The sequence below is a fragment of the Ictidomys tridecemlineatus genome, chromosome 2 (genome assembly GCF_052094955.1).
Source record: "Ictidomys tridecemlineatus isolate mIctTri1 chromosome 2, mIctTri1.hap1, whole genome shotgun sequence".
In the NCBI taxonomy this organism is placed as follows: Eukaryota; Metazoa; Chordata; class Mammalia; order Rodentia; family Sciuridae; genus Ictidomys; species Ictidomys tridecemlineatus.
Genome location: NC_135478.1, coordinates 73,563,058 through 73,581,948, shown reverse-complemented (window position 1 = coordinate 73,581,948; position 18,891 = coordinate 73,563,058). Strand labels below are relative to the sequence as shown.

Sequence of the window (18,891 nt, the reverse complement as noted above, 5' to 3'; positions counted from 1 at the left end):
CCATAAAAGAAGGCAGGGGACATATGTCCCAAGGAAAACAAAGACAAAACCAAACCCTGTTAAATTAGGGTAGAGCACAGGTGGATAGATAAGTGGCCCTGGTGCTGAATGAGATTTCATATACACTCACAGAATACCCAAGTAAAACAGATTTAACAAGAGATGGAGAGCTAGCCATGTTCAAAAATGGAATTTCCTCCTAAAATCTCATTAAGGAGATGTCTGAATGCATTTAAAATGAGGTTCCATTTATAGAAACAAGAAGCAGAGGAAGATGATCTTGGATTACATACCTGAGCCTCCTTCGTCTGGGTTTTGTGACTTTTAAAATTTCCTTCATGATCATCCTCAACTGTGGAGCTAGCATTTAAGGCTGCAATTCGAATCTAGAAACAAGTTTAGAGGAAGAGAAGTGTTGCTTTCAGATGAATACAATTCTGCACCAGCATATAATATATTCTACCTTGAAAAACTACAGAGGTAATAAGTTATAAACAACGGACCATCTAGGAAGAAAATAAGGATTGGAACATGCCAGTCTACATGGGAAGCCCAGCCTGGGTACTGTGTATTGCAAAAGGAACAGAGAATAGGACACCCCAGCATCAGCTCAACATAGTGGAAGACCCAGGTATCAGAATAACAATTCCAACAAAACATATTCACTGTGATTTTCCAACAACAGTGACTCTGTAAGCAACTTCAATAACCAATCAAGCATCCACACCCTCAAATGTACCAAGGCCCTCCTGGGAGGAGTCTGCCCCGCAGTCTGAGCCTTCAGAGTCTACCAGGAAAATGGATCTCACCCCCAAGAGTTATTAAAAACTGGTGCCAGCAACACAGGCCTTATTCCTTACCATATTCAGGGAGATTCAGCACCAACACAAGGTATAACTTCCCATCACTGGCAGAGGCTATGACTATCCACAAATCTAGAGAGAAAACACAACAAACTGTGAGAGGGCCCAGGAAGAGCCAAAAATGTAATAGTTCTAGGGGTTCATCTATGTTTTAGAAACATAGGAGGGGGATAATTAGAAGTAGGCAAACCAGTATGAAACCTGATTGGCAAGGATGTGGAGAAATTAGAACCACACACATTGTTGCTGGGCATGTAAAATAATGCATCTCCTGGGGCTGGGGTTGTGGCTCAGTGGTAGAGTGCTCGCCTATCATTCTTGGGGCACTGGGTATGATTCTCAGCACCACATAAATGTAAAATAAAGATGTTGTGTCCACTTAAAACTAAAGGATAAATATTTTTTAAAATATTTGAAAAGAAAAAAAATAAAGTAGTGCATATTCTGTAGAAAAGACACTGGCAGTTCTCAAAATGTTAAACAGAGTTAGCATACAATCTATAAATGCCACTCCTATGTATCTACTCAAGAGAAATAAAAACAGGTTCACGTCAAAACTTGCTTGTGAATGTTCATAGAAGTATTATTCATAACAGCTAAAAGGTTAATAACCCAATGTCCACCAACTGATGAGTGAACAAATAAAATGTCATTTCCACACAAGGGAGTTGTTATGATAGGGATATCAGGTGTCCCCCAAAAGTTTCTCTGTTGATACAAGAAGTAAAATGATCAAATCATGAGAACCATAACCTAATTATGAATTCATCCATTTGATGAATTAATAATTTGAATGGACTAACTAAATGGTAATGTAGGCAGTTAGGGTGTGGCTGGAGGAAAGGGGCATGTCTTTGGGGTTTGAATTTTGTCCCTTTGCTCTCTCAGCTTCCAGGTTGCTATGTCCTTCCACCACGATGTTCTGCCTCACCTCAGGCCCAGAGCAATGGAGTTAGATGACCAAAAACTGAACCTCCTAACCATGAGCCAAATAAACCTTTCCTCTTCTAAGTTGTTCTTGACAGTTACTTTGGTCACAAAACACAAAGCTGACTATTATTCAGTCATAAGAATAAAATTCTGATATATGTCACAACATGAAATGCCCAGAATTGGTAAAGTAGATTAGTTGGCTAAGGGATAGGACAACTGGGGAGTGCTATAGTTTGAATATTATTTATTCCCTCCATAATTCATGTTGAAATTTGGTCCCTAATTTAACAGTTTAAGAGGAGATAGGGCCTTTAAGAGGTGATTAAGTCCTTAAGAAAAATTAACACCTTTCTAGCAGGAGTAGGGAGTGAGTTCCCTTTTCTGCTTCTGGTTTAGTTAGAAGTGAGGTGTTAGAAAGTGTGGCTGCCCTTTTTGTTTTGTCTCTTTGACACAAGTGCTTGCCCTTTCACTCTCCAACATGTGTTGAAGCAGGATAAGGCCCTCACCATATGTAGCTGCCCAATCTTAAACTTCTCAGTCTCCAGAACTGTAGCCAAAATAAAATTCTTTCTTTTATTAATTACCCAGTTTCAGACCAAGATGAACTGTCTACTAATGGGTTCAGGATTATTTTTCTGGAGTGATGAAAATATTCTAAAATTGATTTATGGTGATGATTACAATTCTGTTAATACACTAAAAAGCACATTGAAAAGCTGGGGTTGTAGCTCAGTGGTAGAGCACTTGCCTAATGTGTAGGGCACTGGGTTCGATTTTCAGCACCACATATAAATAACTGAATAAAATAAAAGTCCATCAACATCTAAAAAAATATTTTTTAAAAAAGCACATTGAATTGTATAACTTTAAATAGAAGAACCGCATAATTGGTGAATTCCACCTTGAAAAAAGCTCAATGTACTCCACTTTTTTAAATTTAAATATTTATTTTTTAGTTGTAGATGGACACAATACCTTTATTTTATTTTATTTATGTGGTGCTGAGGATCGAACTCAGGGCCTCACATGTGCTAGGAGAGCGCTCTACCGCTGAGCCACAACTCCAGCCCTCCACTTTCATAAAAGAAAACCACCACCACCAACAGTGCTTATAGCAATAACTTCAAGTACTGGCTTGCACCACAGCTATGACTTCTCCAAGGGTTCCTGCAAGGAAGGAAGTATGTCTTTGTTGCAGACAAAGGACACTAACCTTTCAAAGGCTAATAGCTAGGTTAGTTCTACATTAAGAATTAAGAATGCTGCTGATTAAAACTGCTGCTTTACCATAAGCTATGCCATGATGATCATCATGACTACCATGGGGAAAAAAAAGATAAAAGTAGAAAACACAGCATTACAAGGCTATATCCAGACTATTATCAAAACAAAACGAGAAAATAACAAGTATTTGAAAAAATACAGAGAAATTGGAGCCCAGGTGCACTGCTGGTGTATGTGATATGGAAAAGAGTATGGTAACTCCTCAAAAAATTAAACATAGAATTAACATGTAATGCAGCAATCCCACTTTTGGGTATATACCCAAAAGAACTGAAAGCAGGGACTTGAGTTATTTGCACATAGTACCATAGCCAAAATGTGGAAGTAAACCAAGTGTCCACCAACATATGAATGGCTAAACAAAATATGATATATACTAACAATGGAATATTATTTATTCTTAAAAAAAGAATTGAATTCTGACACCTACTACAAGAAGAATGAACCTTGAAAATATTATGTTAAGTAAAATAAGCTATGGGCTGGGATTGTGGCTCAGTGGTAGAGTGCTCACCTAGCACGTGTGAGGCTCTCACACCGACCCTCAGCACCACATAAAAATAAATAAATAAAATAAAGATATTGTGTCCATCTACAGCTAAAAAGATATTAAAAAAAAAAAGTAAAATAAGCTAGCCACAGGTTTAGAGATGTGGCTCAGTGGTACAGCACTTGCCTAGCATGCACAAGGCCCTAGGTTTTCAACTCCCAACATCACAATCAATCAATATCAGACATAAAAGAAAAAATAGTGTCTGATTCTAGAATAGACAAATTCACAGAGACAGAAAGAAGAATAGTGTTTGCCAACCCTAGGGGAATGGCAATGGAGTTAGTATTTAATGTGGACAGAATTTCAGTTTTGCAAAATGAAAAGAGTTCTGGAAATAGATGGTGGTAATAATTGCACACAATGTGAATATATTTAATGCCACTGAACTGTACATGTGAAAAATGGTTAAAAATGGTAAATTTTGTTATATTTTTTTACCACAATTGGGGGGAAAAGCCTGAACTAGCAATTATGGAATAGAAAATTTCCAATTAGGATGAAATGTGAACATATTTCAAAGACACTACTCCCCATAAAGTATCTACTAGATTCTGATCATCCTCAAAGAGGGGCACAGCCCAAGGTGCAGACCAGCCGCACAAGCCTCCTTGATGACTCCCCAGCAGGCAGAGTCCAGGCACTGCTGGATCCCACATGGCTGTTCTCTCACACTCATCCATTGGGCTCTGTGTACTGAATCCCAGAAAACCTTTATTGTTATTGAGCAACACATAGCCTCCTACCTAACAGTTGCTCTCACTTTCAAACAGGTACTCAATAACTATCCATTGGTTAATTCTTTTCCACCACTACCTTATTATAAAAATTGACTGTCCTGCTTATACCTAAAATTTTAAGAAGAAAATTTGAAAGGGCACTGGATTTGGAATGGGAAGATTTTAAAGCATAACTAGGTTCTATCTTAAGATGTTTGAGACCCTGATCCTTCACCAGTCTTTGTGTGCACAGTCTTGTGCATAAAATGGGGACAATGGCCTGACTACACTGGTAAGGAGCTCACCTGGGATTCACTGTGTCATGCCATGTTCTTGGAAACTCTCAACTTTTAGCCAAATGAAACTAGTCAACCAGCCTGTCTCTGTTCCCCTGTCAACAAATGACATTCACACCTAGTCACGGGCCTCTCAAACCACTCTCAAAAGGTCAGGTGTACCTTTTGAGAGTCGTTTAAAAGTGAGAACAACTATTAGGTAGGAGGCTGTGTGTTGCTCAATAACAATAAAGGTTTTCTGGGACTCAGAAAGTCTCTCTAGATGCCAAATGAATCCTCATGGAGAAAAATAAGAGCCCAGGGATGGATGCAGGATCATGTCTCTATGAGGCATTGGCAGGACCTGTGTACATGGAGGCAGAGCATTACATTAATAAAGCCATCATGTAGGGGCCCAACCTACTCCCAAAGAATAACAGCTCACCTACTTTCTGCCTCAGCACCCAACAACTACCAGGATTGTGCTAAGTGAGCCTATGCCTTCCCGGGGTCAATCTCACTCTCTCTTCTTAGGACCACATGGATATAAAGGCTGATTCTCAGAGTTGACAGAAGATGGCCCTCCCAGGACAGACAGAACTACTGAATAATTGGACAATGATGTAAATCAAAACCACCACAATGAAACACCACTTCATATCCATTAGGGTAGCTAAAAATCAAACAAATAGATAAAATTAAAAAATAACAATAGTAAGGATGTAAAAAAACTGGACCTATCCTGAACCACTAGTAAGAATATAAACTGCTACAGCTGCTGTGAAAAACAGGATGGTAGTTCCTTAAAAAGTTAAGTATAGGGGTTGGGGTTGTGGCTCAGTGGTAGAGTGCTTGCCTAGCACATGCGAGGCATTGAGTTTGATCCTCAGCACCATATAAAAAAACAACCACATAAAATAAAGTTTGAAAAAAAAGGTTAAGTATAGAATGACCACAAAATACAGTGAGTCCACTCATGGTATATACCTGAAAAAAAAAAAAAAAACATGGATCAAGCAGATATTTGTATATTCATGTTCACTGCAGCATTATTAACAATTGCCGAAAGGTAGAAACAATCAAATATCCAACAACAGACGAATGCCCAAACAGAATGTGGTGTACATATATAAGGAAATATTAATTCATTAAAAAATGAAATTCTGACATATGCTGCAATATGTATTAACTCTTAAAACATTTTGCTAAGGGAAATAAGCTGGATACAAAAGGAGAAATGTATGAGTCCCCTTATACAACATACTTAGAATAAGTAAATTTGTACAGACTAAAAATAAAATAGAGGTTATCAGTGGCTATGCAGAGGTAGAAATCAGGAGCTACTGTCTAATGGGTTCTATCTGGAGTGATGAAATTTTTCTGGAAACAGTGGTGGTGGGTACACAACATCATATCTACACTTAATGTTACTAAACTGTTTAAAAATGATTAAAATGAGACTAGGAATGAAACCAACATATGACCCAGCTATATCACTCCTCAGTATTTATCCAGAGAATTAAAGTCAGCATACTATAGCAATAAATACATACTCATATTTATAGCAATGTAATTCACATTAGCCAAATCATGGAACTAGCCTAGGTATCCACTGACAGATGAATAAGAAAATATGGCATATAGAGATGGACATCATTATCCTCAGTACATGTATGCAGACACAAATGGTGTGAATCTACGTTGTGTACAACCAGAGATATGAAAATTTGTGCTCTATATATGTAATATGAATTGAAATGCATTCTGTTGTCATATATGACAAATTAGAATAAATTTTAAAAACAAAGAAAATGGGGTTTTCCCCTGGATCTGCTATAAAAAAATATATGGCATATGTATACACAATGGAGTTTTATTCAGACATGAAGAGTGAAATTATGTCATTTGCAGGAAAATGAATGAAACTTGAGAGCTTATGTTAAGCAAAATAAGACAGACTTAGAAAGTCAAACATTGTATGTTTTCTCTCACATGTGGGAGCTAGAAGGAAAAACAAAAGTCAGGAAGGATCTTGTGAAAACAGAAGGGAGACTAGTAGAGAAGTGGAAAGGAACCAGGGGAAGGGAAGAGGAGAAATCTGCAACCTGGGCTGGGGATATAGGTGAGTTGGTAGAGTGTTTGCCTCTCGTGCACAAGGCCCTGGGTTCAATCCCCAGAGAGAAAGAAAAAAAGAAAAGAAAAGAAATTAATGAATAAATAAATCTGCAACCTATGTAAGGAAAATTTTTAAACACTACTGAAGAATGCTTAGAGTGAGCTTGAACAAATGGAATTACTCCTTGTGCTTGGGTAGGACTCAACAAAATAAAGACATCAGCTCTCCCCAAGTTAATGTATAAACTCAATATAACCCCCCCCAAAAATACCAGTAAGATAACAGGCAAGTTGATAATGAAATTCATAGGGGAAAAAACCAAAAATTTGAGACTACCTAGGAAAACAGTGGAAAGTAAAAAACTCTAAGAGGGGATTAAACCTCCCAGATATTAAAACATATAAAACCTTAATAATTTGACCCATCATACTGCTGCATGCATAGACAGAGACTAGGTTAAGAATTAAGACTCAAGCACTCATTTGTTATGACTTGGATTTGGTTCAAGTGTGTCTCCCAAAGGTTCTCAGTACAGCAACACTGAGAGACAGTAGAATCTTGTGGTAGGTATATCCTCAGAAGAGGTTAATGTAATTCTTGTAAGACACTGGTTAGTTTCTGAGAAAGCAGGTTATTAAAAAAAAAAAAAAAAAAAGCAAGACCCATACATGAGTCTTTCTACTGTACGTAAGAATAAGTTACAAATGAATTAGGGATCTAATGGTGCGGGGGGATTGAAACCATACTAATACCAAAGGATACATGGGCAAACTTCTTTTTAATATTAGTATACGAAAAGCCTTTCTCAGTATGATTTGAAATCCAAAGATAGTAAAATATTAATAAATTAGATTGTATAAACCAGGTGCTGTGACACACACCTATAATCCCAGTGACTCTAGAAGAGGAAACAGGAGGATCGCAAGTTTGAGGCCAGCCTCAGCTACTCAGCGAGGCCCTAAGCAACTTAGTGAGACCCTGTCTCAAAATAAAAACGGCAGGGGATGTAGCTCAGTGTGAAAGTGTCACTGGGTTCAATCCCCAGTACCAAAAAGAAAGTTTAGCTACATAAACAATTTTTAAATTTGTATGTAACAAAAATCAGGAAAAAAGACAATTGATAAACTTGGAGAAAATACTTACTACATTTACTGTAGACAAGGGACTAATATCCATAACATTATAAATGGTTCTTAAAAATTGAGGGACATAAGCTGGGGTTGTGACTCAGAGGCAGAGCACTTGCCTAGCATGCATGAGGCACTGGGTTCGATCCTCAGCACCACATTAAAAACAATAAATAATAAAATAAAGATTGTATCCACCTATAAATAAAAAATAAATATTAAAAAAATTGAGGGACATAGTATTATTTGCAATAGCCAAAAGAACCAGTGTCTATCAGCAGACTAACAGCTAAAAGAAATGTGGTATATACACAAAATGAAATATTATTCATCCCAAAAAATGAAAGTAATTCTAACATACGTTATAACATGGGGGAACTTTGGAGACATTCCAGAAAGACAAAAACTATATAATTCCACCTGTATGAAGTAGCCAGAGTACAGTCAAAATCATAGAAACAAAGTAGAATGGTGGTTGACAGCAAGTGGGGGCAATAAAGCAAGTGGGGGCAATAAAGCTGTTTTTTACTAAGGAAGAGCTAGAGTTCAGTCATACAGCACATGCCTAGCATGCATGAGGCTCCAAGATCAATCCTCAGCACTGCCAAAAAGAAAAAGAAAAAATAGCACTGAGGAAGGCTTCCATGAGTAAATATAGGATGATTTTCAAAACACACTGTTAAGTGGGAAAAAAACAAAATTGTATAGCATGCTGCCCTTCATAGAAGAAAGAAGATATAAGAAAATACACAACTATGTGTGCAAATTGAAACTCAGAATAATTTATATACTAAAGTGTGCTATACAGGTAGGTAGAAAAGAGGTTGAAAAAAAGAGAAGAAGAAAAAGAGGACAGTGAGCACAGTGTGGTAAGATGAGGAGAAAGACACTTTTGTGCATAGCTCAAACTTTCAGAACCATTCATGGTTCAGACCCCAAAAATAAGTAATTAAAATCAACTATGATGTAGGGGAAACCTAATAAGGAATATAAACATTAACAATGAAGCTAACTGTACTCTAACAAAACAGAAGAGAGTAAGAAAGAAAATAACTAATCTAAGTAACTGGAAAACAGTATCTTGACTGGATACTGTTAGACTAAAGACAAAAATATTTCATGGTTATGGCTGAGGAAAAAAACAAAACAAAATGAGGCTAGAACACCTTTTGGTGACTTTATAAAATGAGAGCTCAAAAAAACAACAACAAACTAGAAGTGGTGGCGCACACCTGTAATCCCAGTGGCTTGGGAGACTGAGGCAAGAGGATCAAGAGTCCCAAGCCGGGGACTGGGTCTGTGGCTCAGCAGTAGAGCATTCTCCTAGCATGTTCGAGGCCCTGGGTTCAATCCTCAGGACCACATAAAAATAAATAAAATAAAGATATTGTGTCCAACTACAATTAAAAAATAAATATTAAAAAAAATAGAGTTCAAAGACACTCAGTGAGATTCTGACTCTTAATAAAATACAAAATAGGGCCCGGGATGTGGCTCAGTGGTTGAGTGCCCCTGGGTTCAATACCCAGTACCCCCCCAAAAAAAAACAATAATGAAGGCCCATTGATAGGAGATAGAAGTTTTAAGATCTCCTTCAGATCTTAAATAGCCAAGGCAGAAGCAGTAAGCAATAAAATAATAATAATGGATCATAACTCAGAGAATAAAATTAATATCTATGGTACATTATGATAAAAGTAAGTAATCAAATAAATTTTTAAAAGAGAATAGATAGCTCTTTCATTATAGATTTTCAATTCATAAATGTAGCAGGAAAAAAAAGAATAGCTAATTAATCACATTTAGACAAACACCAAAAGATTCACAAATGAATGCTAAACTCAGTGGGCACGAATTTGAGGAAAATCAAAATTTGTATCTTCTCAAATTCTCTCTCAAGAGAATTATTAACTAGATAAGGTAATAACTTTAGCATAGAAACATGGCAGACACCAACTAAACCAAGTGATCAAGGTAAATATCACATATAATACGATATATCAATATCTTGGACTCCTTTATTGAGATTCACATAAGACACAAAAACAATGTTTCTGATATTTTAGCCAAAAATGCATATCCTGACTTCAATTCTGAAAAACATAGAACAAACCTAAATTGAGGGACATTAGACAAAATAGCTGAATCAGTTCAATCCCCAGCACGCCTCAAAGTAAATATCTGATCAGTATTCTTTAAAAATATCAAGGCCAAGGGACCAAGGATGTGGCTCAGTGGTAGAGTGCTTGCCTAGCATGGCATGAGGTCCTGGGTTCAGTCCCAGCAAAAAACAAACAAATGTATCAAGGCCAAGAAAGGACAGAGGAAATGTTATGGACTAAAGGATATTTAGGAGAAATAACTAAATGCAACACAGGATCTTGGTCAGAATCTTGAATGAAAACAAAGCCTGGCAGAAAAACTGGTGAAACTTGAATCATATCTGTGGTCTAGTTAACATTATATCAAAGTTGGTTTCTTGTTCTTGATAATTGTACTATAAACATAAACATCAGGAACTGAGGTTGTGGTTCAGTGGAGAGGGCTTTATAAGAGGCACTGGGTTCAATTCTCAGCACCACATATAAATAAATGAATAAAATATAAATTCATTAACAACCAAAAAAATTTAAAAAAAAAACATAAGCATCAGGGGAAATCGGGATGCGAGACATAAGAGTGTTCTGATTATTGCTCTAAATTTAAAATTCATTTAAAATACAAAAACTTAAAAGAAATAACCATTTGATATTACACATTTATCATCCTGAGGATGATGATGTATTTATTATTCGCCATGAACCCCCAGAGGAGCTTTAAAAAAAAAAAAATCCAGTTGCAGTAGTGCATACCTGTAATCCCAGTACTCAGGAGACCAAGAGGATTGCAAGTTTGCAAGTTTGAGGCCAGCCTCGGACATTTAGTGAGACCTTCTCAGAATAAAAAATAAAAAGGGCTGAGGGTATAGCTCAGTAGTAAAGCACCCCTGACTTAATATCTAGGACCAAAACCAAATAAACAAACCCAGCTATAATAGAAGATGAGGAAGAAAATACAAGTTACCAGAACTGTTTTGGATTTCAGATTTCCTTTGACTTTGGAATATTTGCATATACATGAGATATCTTGTATATCTAAACAAGATATCTAAAGATGTAAGTCTAAACACAAAATTCATTTTTTTCATATACATCTCATACACATAGCCTGAAGATAATTTTATACAATATGTTTAATAATTAGATACATGAAACAAAGTTCTATGGTGTGGAATTTTCCACTTGTGGAGTCATGACTGCACTGGGTTTCAGATTTTGGAGTATTTCAGATTTTTAAGATTAGTGGTGTTCAACCTGTAGTAATTTCTCAGATTCTCAGCCCAGCAGTTGCATTTTTCCCAGAACAGCATTTTAAGCTCACAAGTATTCAAACTCTTTAAAGTTTCCATGAGTATATTTTAGGGAATAGATTCCATGGCCTAATAACACATAATAACAAACAGCACTTTGAGCAACTCAGCATCCTGATCCAGAGCCATAAGCAGTAGCATTTCCTGGTCTGTTCTGGCCCAGATGTCTGGAAGCTGAAGTCTTAAGCTCAGTTGTGGCAAGACCTACCTGTGTGACTGGCTTGGCATAGATGCCCCTAAGTCTCCTCTACTGTGTTTCCTCTACTTTGTCTCCTCTACTGTGGATTAGATAAGGATTCTGCAAGCTATTCAGTCCGCTGCTTTCTTTGCACATGAAAATTACATAAAAAGTCTACAAAATTCAAATCCAGTATTCATAAATAAAATTTCTGTAAAACACAGCCACTCTTATGTATTGTCTTTGACTGTATCCAAACTACAACAGAGTTGCAGTATGGCCCCCAAAGCCTAAAATACTATTAAAAGTAGAGTTATGATATTTACAACATATAATAATACAATCTTATTTATAAAATGTTTGCTAACCTCTGGATAAGACAGTTCTAAGGCCATTCCACTTCTAATCACAGTAATGAATCACACAGAAGGAATCTTAGCCGCACGGAATCCGAATATCCCACTTATGAACTGTAATAACCCAGGTACTGAAGAATGCTGGTGTCCCCAGAAGTCAACTGTGCTGACATCTGGGACTGTTGGGTGAGGTCTGTCTAATCCGGATCCGACTCCTCCGAGGGGCAGTGCAGCGGGATGGTCAAAATTCTCAGTTGGAGACATGCTGACCAATTAGGTGACTTTAAGCACATCATTTCACCTTCCCTCGGCCTCAATGTCCACCCTTGTAAATAGCACTAACAAGAGCACTCACCTCGCAGAGCTATTGTGAAGGTGAGTGAAAGGACGAGAGGAAAGGGTTAGCTCCAGGCTTTGCACCCAGCAAACGCAGAATCAATGGTGGCTCCTACTGTTGTCACTGTGACTCCCGACGCCAGAAGCCATCACCTCAGAGAATTGGCGAGGGCTGTGAGGAGGCCCGCGGGGCAGACAGTGAACCCTGTCTCTTTCTTTCAGCTTCCCGGCCTCGGTTTCCCCAACTGTGGCTCTGGGAATGGAAGAAAAGACCCCAGAGTCTTCAAGTGACTCCACCTCGCGCCAGCAGCCTCTGTGGCCAGGCCTCTGGCTCACGAGAGCGGCACCTCTACAGCTGGACCGCGCCCCCACCCCCCAACCTGCTGCCCAGAAACTCACCAGATGTCTCCAGGCAACAGCTCCTCCGCCGACCCCCGTGCCGGCCGGCAGCGCGCCTGACAACAAGACGAACTCCCATTGGCTCGGTTGCCGGCCCTGCCAACCAATCAACGTTGGCGCACGCGCCGCTCGCCGGCCCAGCTCACTGAGGCCCAGTAGAAGGCGCCTCTCCAATCTGCGGGTTCAGGAGCTGGTTGGTTTTGGAGCTTATCTCTTAGTTCTTGAATTTCAGGAGGTCAGAGCGCCAGCTCGCGGTGGACTCCTTCACTTGTAGTAATTGTAGTACTTGTAGCACTTGTAAGAGTGTGTGATTATGTGTTGTAAATATTATAACTCTACTTTTAATAGTATTTTAGTATTCACTTGTAGTACTGAGCAGTGGCTAAATAAGGGACTGCGTATTCTTGTTTTGAGCCGGGATAGGCGCTCTTAAGGCAGTGGACACTTAGGGAACACTTAGACCGAAATAAGGGTGGCAAAGCATTCCCATTTTTTCCGAAAATTAAAAAAAAAAAAAAAAAAAAGACGCTCCAAAGGCACAAATTATTGAAACATGGGGCGGAGTTGGGGAGGGAATAACAAGACTCGTGAAATGAACGGGGTTGGGGGTGGGAGCGAACAGGAAAGGACTGTCCTAATTGGAGCTGATAAAACGGCCCAAGTTGAAGAGTTTCTAACAGGGGCCTCAGATTAGGAGACGTTACACTCTTGGATATTAATAATAAAGCGTTTTAGGGAAGTGCTTCACACTGTGGTCAAATTCATAGGGTCTGGAAAGGATGATTTAAATAAGAATGAATGTTATGGGCTTCTTTTTGACCTTATTTAAAGACAAAAAAATAATATATAACTTTTAAAACTAAGGACAATAAAACCGTGCTGAATAACTCAGAGTTAGTTCAATATAAAAAAGCTCGACTGATATTCTGGGAGGAACGAAAATTATTGAGTCATCAATCTTTGACTTTAAGTGTAGCCTGCCACACAGCGGGTGGAGGTGTGAGGGGAGTGGGCAGAGCTGAAACTGGTCGTTTCAAAGTTGTATGGGTAATATGCATCTTTGATCCACCTCTCAACCAAAAGTTGTATTTTGAAAGATGCATTCCCACCCTTAGATAAAGGGTGGGAAGGGCAGTTACAGCAGCAGGGAGCTGCATGACCAGGGTCCAAAGATAAAAAACACTACAGGGCAGCACAGTGTTACCAGGAGGCAAAGGTCAGGGCCAATGTGGGGCAGGACCAGTCCACAAAAGCCAGCAGATGATATCACTCTTACATAGTGGTGTTAATGTTTAATATTGGAGACTGATATGGCCATGTTATGATCCTGCTGAGAGTTAGACCCGAATTCCATCTTCAGGCACTGCAACTATTCTTTCACATTCAGCCCTCAAAAAAATCCTTGAGCCACTCTGGGAAAAGGTACACCCATGAAACACCTTGGCAGAAGAAAGGTATGCAGAAACAACTGGGACAATCCAGGGGAAGGAACTGCAAGATGTAGTTTTAAATGAGAGGCTTCAGCAGTGTTTAGGTACAAATACAGCAAGGGCAGTCATATTCCATTGGAAACTCACCTTACTAACATGTAGACTGCACAGAATAAGTTTCAATTTGATATTTCACAAAAGGATCACCAAACATTTAACTGTTCAGGGAAATAGCATCCACCAGTGCATAGAACATCTGGAAAGCTACTTAGATGGAGACTTCCTTTGGGTTTCTCTACTTGCCTGTACATACTCTGAAATGCAAAGGCATAACATGGTATGTTGATGGGGGAAAGGGACATTCATTCAGTTTCCAGTGGCAGATATTGAATTTCCAGTTGGCATGTTGGGACATGATTCACAAAGTGCATTCCTTCAGCTAATTCTTAGCCAGACCCTAATAGAGAGTGTCACCTTTTTAGAATGACTAGAGAAGCTTTCGGAAGTCCAGCCAGCCCTGTCCCCCAACCGAACAGGGCTTTGGTGGACAGGGAACAGCCCAGGCTACCCCAAGCAGAGAACAAGAGCCTCAGGATATCGGCAGAGTATACTGGAAGTTTCAGGACAGATTAGCTGCATCCATGTCTCCACTTATTTGCACATGGGTATAGAGAAGAGAACCTGGAGGCTGAGACACCCACCCACAGATTTCAGCACTGTAAATATTTTAAACAGCAGCCCTGAAGACAGGAAACATCCTACCTCCATGTTCCCTAAGTACCCCTCCTTATAAAACAAATCACCTGCCTAGGGAAGCCAAGGGTTGCCAGGGAGGGAAGTAGGGAGGTAAAGAACTCATGTTTGAATGACCTCTTCGTTTATTTGGCATGACATGGAGAAGAGAAGGATTGTGAGGTCAGCAGCGTTTTTGTATGAAGGGTTTCCAAAGCTGGTATCCACTAGGCCTTGGCTGCCAGGATGATTCCATGGAAGGGACAGCAAGCTTGCAGGTGCTCTAGATCCTTAGTACCAATCATAAAAATGTCACAACTGTCCCATCCTTGCCAATTTGCCAGGGCTCCAAGGGGTAAAAGCGGATAATTATCCTTTGGGAAACAGAGAAAAGGATGTCAGCTTCTTGGCAAAAAAAAAAAAAAAATCACTTTGCAAGACACCTACCAGGTGCTCCCTCATCAGTCCATGAAGTATTTACCAGCCTGCTCATCCAAGTTAATGATCTTCTCCTGGTCTCAAACAGGATAATGGGACTATCAAGTACAAGATGATGGCTGCACATCAGCATGGCCCACCCAAGAGAGACACAATACCATGGCCTTAGTGGGTATGCTATGTGCTCATTTGAGTCTGCCAGTCTGTGGGCTCAGAAGGACAGTCTTCCCTCCTAAATGCAGGCTGCATGGGGTATGCTCAAGGCATCAGGCACTTTTCTTTTCTCAAAGTCTGACTCAAGGTCAGGCACAGGGTGACCATAAAGTCTGTGGAATAACTGAATGTGCCCCTTTCACAGAGATGACAGGAAATTCTTGGTGAAGAGCATCAGGGATGGAGACAGGTTGGCAGGGGATGGGTGGTTGGCAGCAGGTGACAGCCTCAGTTTCCCCATCTGCCAAGTCAGCAAAATGCAGTCATCTATCTCATGGGATGGCAGGTCGTCACCAGGGGGTCAGGGCTTGTACAGATCAAATGGGATCATATGTGTTGAGTTCCTGGCACAGGGTAGGCATTAATGCATAATTTATTGTTAGAGTTATTCTCTCTCCCCAGTCTGAGAATTTAAACACCTCACCAGCCTCCCTGAGTCAACAAGGGCTTCATTTTGGAAGGTAATTTCAAGTTTCTCATGCCCTTAGTTCCTCACGACATAGACTTGGCTTGGGAATATTTTTCACTCAGTAGGAAATCTTAACCTTATCACAGTGTTCCAGGTTTGGGTGGTAGGGTCTTCTTGTGGGGAAGAAAGGTCATTTAACCTTCCCCTTTCTGCTCACAGAAGAGGAGGCTAGAAAGTGGAGATGGTTCATTTCCAGTTTTGTCTTGGATCCCTCACCTTTGAGGGACCCAAAACTGGGTGTCTAGACATCTAGATCACATCTAGACATCTAGATGCTCTTTTCACTACTCTATCACACCTCCCCCAATTTCACTTGGGACCTGGTGGGGCTGATGTTCCATGGTCTTAGGACATACCCGGATTTTCTTCTGATCAGCCTAGAAAATATTTTTTTTTCTAAGAGAATCAGACTCCCTGACTTCTTCAAGGTAATAATGTCCTCCTACTTTGCCTGGTGCCAAGGCAGGTGCAGGGTATAGGCCATCTCAATGACCATTGCAGTGCCTCCTGAGGAGTAGTTAAAAGACTTCCAAGTGGACAGATGGGAAACACTGTGGTCCTAGCATCCATGCCTTCTGAGGTCTCACAGTGTGAAAATAAAGCACAATGTAATCAACATCAAGAGAGCTTTCCAAAATGGGTTCAGTAGTTCATTAAAGGAAGCAGGACTTGGGTACTTTTGAAGTCATTATCAAAAATTGGAAGTTAGGTTGCCTCCACCCTTTGATTGTGGATATCTGAAATGATCTGAACCCTGAACCACAGGAAAATTCCATTGTGTCCAGAGATTTAAAATGCATATTAAGAGATTATTGGAGGGCTGGGGTTATGGCTCAGCGAGGCCCTGGGTTCGATCCTCAGCACCACATAAAAATAAATAAATAAAGGTATTGTGTCCCACTACAACTGAAAGATAAATTTTAAAAAAAGAGATTATTGGATTCATTTTATGGATATTTTTTACTAAATATGCATTTTCTTTCTTTATCTTCTAACTGTTCAGACATACCTGTTCTTTCTCAAAGAAGACTCCTACAAAGGAATTTTTACTGCTCTGTAAACATGAAACATAGCTTGCCCATATAAAATTCAACTTCCCCTGCCTGCCTCAGAAAACTGGTTCAAAGCTGTCTCCCCAGTTGCAATTCTTAGGATTACAAATAACATTTTTTTTTTTTTTACAATTTCTGAGTTTGATTGATCAACAGCAAGAACCACTGCATACCCAGGAATTCATCCCATCTTACCATCACGGTGAACACAGACCCACCAACAGGAAGGAGGGGTGAAGAGGCTCAGGACTCCTGCGCAAGGCAAGGAATGTAATTTCCCCCCTCTTTATGCAGGGCCCCTATCACTGCCTCAGGTTGCAAGCAGTTCTAAATGGGTTCTTTCATTACCACAACGCACCTGTCCTGGCCTAGGGCCAGCTCCTTGGTAAGGAACTCGAAGAAACTGGCGCTGTGGCCACGGTTCTCCTCTGCAGTGCCCACTACGCCAATGGAGGAGACAATCAGCTGGGCACAGGGCTCTGTAGATCCACACAGAGCCATGGTAAGACCGGCTCGCACCGTCACATTCACACGCTACAGGGGACACGGAAGTTTCATCTGAATCTGAGGCAACTGGACTAGAACTGGGGACCTGGGCGTTCGAAAGCCAAGATGCAGAGAGTGTTTGGGGTTAGTACTCAAGGCAAGGGCCTGGATTCTCATCGGGGTAAGGAACAAAGAAGGAGAAAAGCGACAATGAGAAGAGGGACCCGCGGGTTCATGGGCATGGAAGGTCAGAGGTTGGCGGGCAATGAAGGGTCCCTGAGGAGAAGAGTCCTAATCACTGTGAGGAGGCGAAGAGTGGACAGACCCTGACCCCTAGTCTGCCAACCTTCCCTCGAACCTGCTCCAACCCTCGCTCACGTTCTCAGGTTTGCCCAGAATGGTGGCAGCGGTCGCGCAGAGCCGCTTCTCCAGACCCACGGGCACGCGATTGAACGGCAAGTTGGTGTCCAGCTCAATCGTGGGCATGTTCCTCAGGAGAAGGAGATCAAGAGGCAGGAAGATGCGCTGAGTGGAGTTTGAACTTCTCCAGGGTAAGTAAAATAGAGAGCAGGGACGAGGCGTCACAGCAACTAGGCTCATCGTTGGCTGGCCAGAGATTCATCGATCCCGGATTGGCTGCCCATTCTACTTAAATTCCGGTCTCAGCCGACACCTTACAGGTGCGCAGGTTGATTCCTGTAAGTCAGGTAGCCCAGCACGCTGCAAGAACTCCACCTACGTCAAGGACCCGCCCACCTGCTGCAGCAGGCTGATGGTGGTTTTCTCTTTCCTGGGACTTTCCGGTTCAGGTGCATAGGATCACGGTTCCTAACCCTGTACTTAGAGAGGGGTCTCAAAACACACACACACACACACACACACACACACACACACACACACACACACACGGCGGGGTTGTGGCTCAGCGGTAGAGCGCTCCTCTAGCACGTGCGAGGCCCTAGGTTCGATCCCCAGCACCACATAAAAATAAATAGATATTGTATTCAACTACAACTTAAAAACTAAAACACACACACACACACACACACACACACACACACACACACACACACCCCTACCTGTAGAGATCTATCATAAGTTGACCATAATCTCCAGTGTCACGGAGGTTTGACATTTTTTTAAAACGAGTTATTACCATTTCAAAGTCACATATCTTCACATTCAGTATGGAAATCTGAGACAAGGTGACACAAGCAGGTGTGATGGGGCTGGGAAAGAAAGTAGGTTATACCATCCCTACCTGGTCCCCACAGACATCTGCCTTTTATAGACTCTTACTCCTAATGCTGAGCCACATTCCACTAGGGGGTAGCAAAGGATAGATATTATAACTCAAATCAGTGGGTTGGTTCAAAATGATTATCAGTGTTGGAAAGTAATTTTAATAGGAAATTTCAAATATAATTAAAATTATGTGGGTGTATAGTTGCAATTTCAATTATGCATATAAATTACTATATAAGTGTGCATAATAAAGTACTCTCCATGGAAAGTCCGGGGATGGG

At 40.4% G+C, this 18,891-nt stretch overlaps 2 protein-coding genes across 13 annotated transcripts in view; both read right to left on the bottom strand.

Annotated features, from left to right (window-relative positions):
* Cabin1 (calcineurin binding protein 1) overlaps nucleotides 1–12,699 on the bottom strand; it is a 140,569-nt gene extending 127,870 nt beyond the window's left edge. For 9 of the 12 annotated variants that reach the window (XM_078038878.1, XM_078038881.1, XM_078038882.1 and 6 more), the window contains exons 1-4: nucleotides 12,546–12,698; nucleotides 12,166–12,399; nucleotides 861–935; nucleotides 294–386 (exon numbers count right to left, since the gene is read on the bottom strand). In XM_078038878.1, the coding sequence (XP_077895004.1) occupies nucleotides 294–386; nucleotides 861–863 (96 nt within the window). In that variant the 5' untranslated portion in view covers nucleotides 864–935; nucleotides 12,166–12,399; nucleotides 12,546–12,698. Of the gene's footprint in view, nucleotides 1–293; nucleotides 387–860; nucleotides 936–12,165; nucleotides 12,400–12,545 lie in introns of all 12 variants that reach the window. The other 3 variants (XM_078038883.1, XM_078038885.1, XM_078038879.1) reach the window with 2 other exon arrangements.
* Nucleotides 12,700–14,835: 2,136 nt separating this feature from the next.
* On the bottom strand, nucleotides 14,836–18,080 carry LOC101963166 (D-dopachrome decarboxylase). Its single transcript, XM_005334462.5, has 3 exons — nucleotides 17,744–18,080; nucleotides 17,238–17,413; nucleotides 14,836–15,081 (listed from the first exon to the last, which is right to left on the bottom strand). The coding sequence occupies exons 1-3, from the start codon at nucleotides 17,963–17,965 to the stop codon at nucleotides 15,009–15,011; spliced, it is 471 nt and encodes a 156-aa protein (XP_005334519.2). The 5' UTR covers nucleotides 17,966–18,080; the 3' UTR covers nucleotides 14,836–15,008.
* Between the last annotated feature and the right edge of the window lie 811 nt (nucleotides 18,081–18,891).

Excerpts from the sequence above, each read along its gene's own strand:
- LOC101963166 (XM_005334462.5), bottom strand. The coding sequence starts at position 17,965 with ATGAGCCTAGTTGCTGTGACGCCTCGTCCCTGCTCTCTATTTTACTTA. Across the intron at positions 17,414-17,743 it reads TTCTGGGCAAACCTGAGAAC|CGTGTGAATGTGACGGTGCG; the intron begins GTGAGCGAGGGT and ends TGTCCCCTGTAG. Across the intron at positions 15,082-17,237 it reads CTGGCCCTAGGCCAGGACAG|GATAATTATCCGCTTTTACC; the intron begins GTGCGTTGTGGT and ends TGTTTCCCAAAG.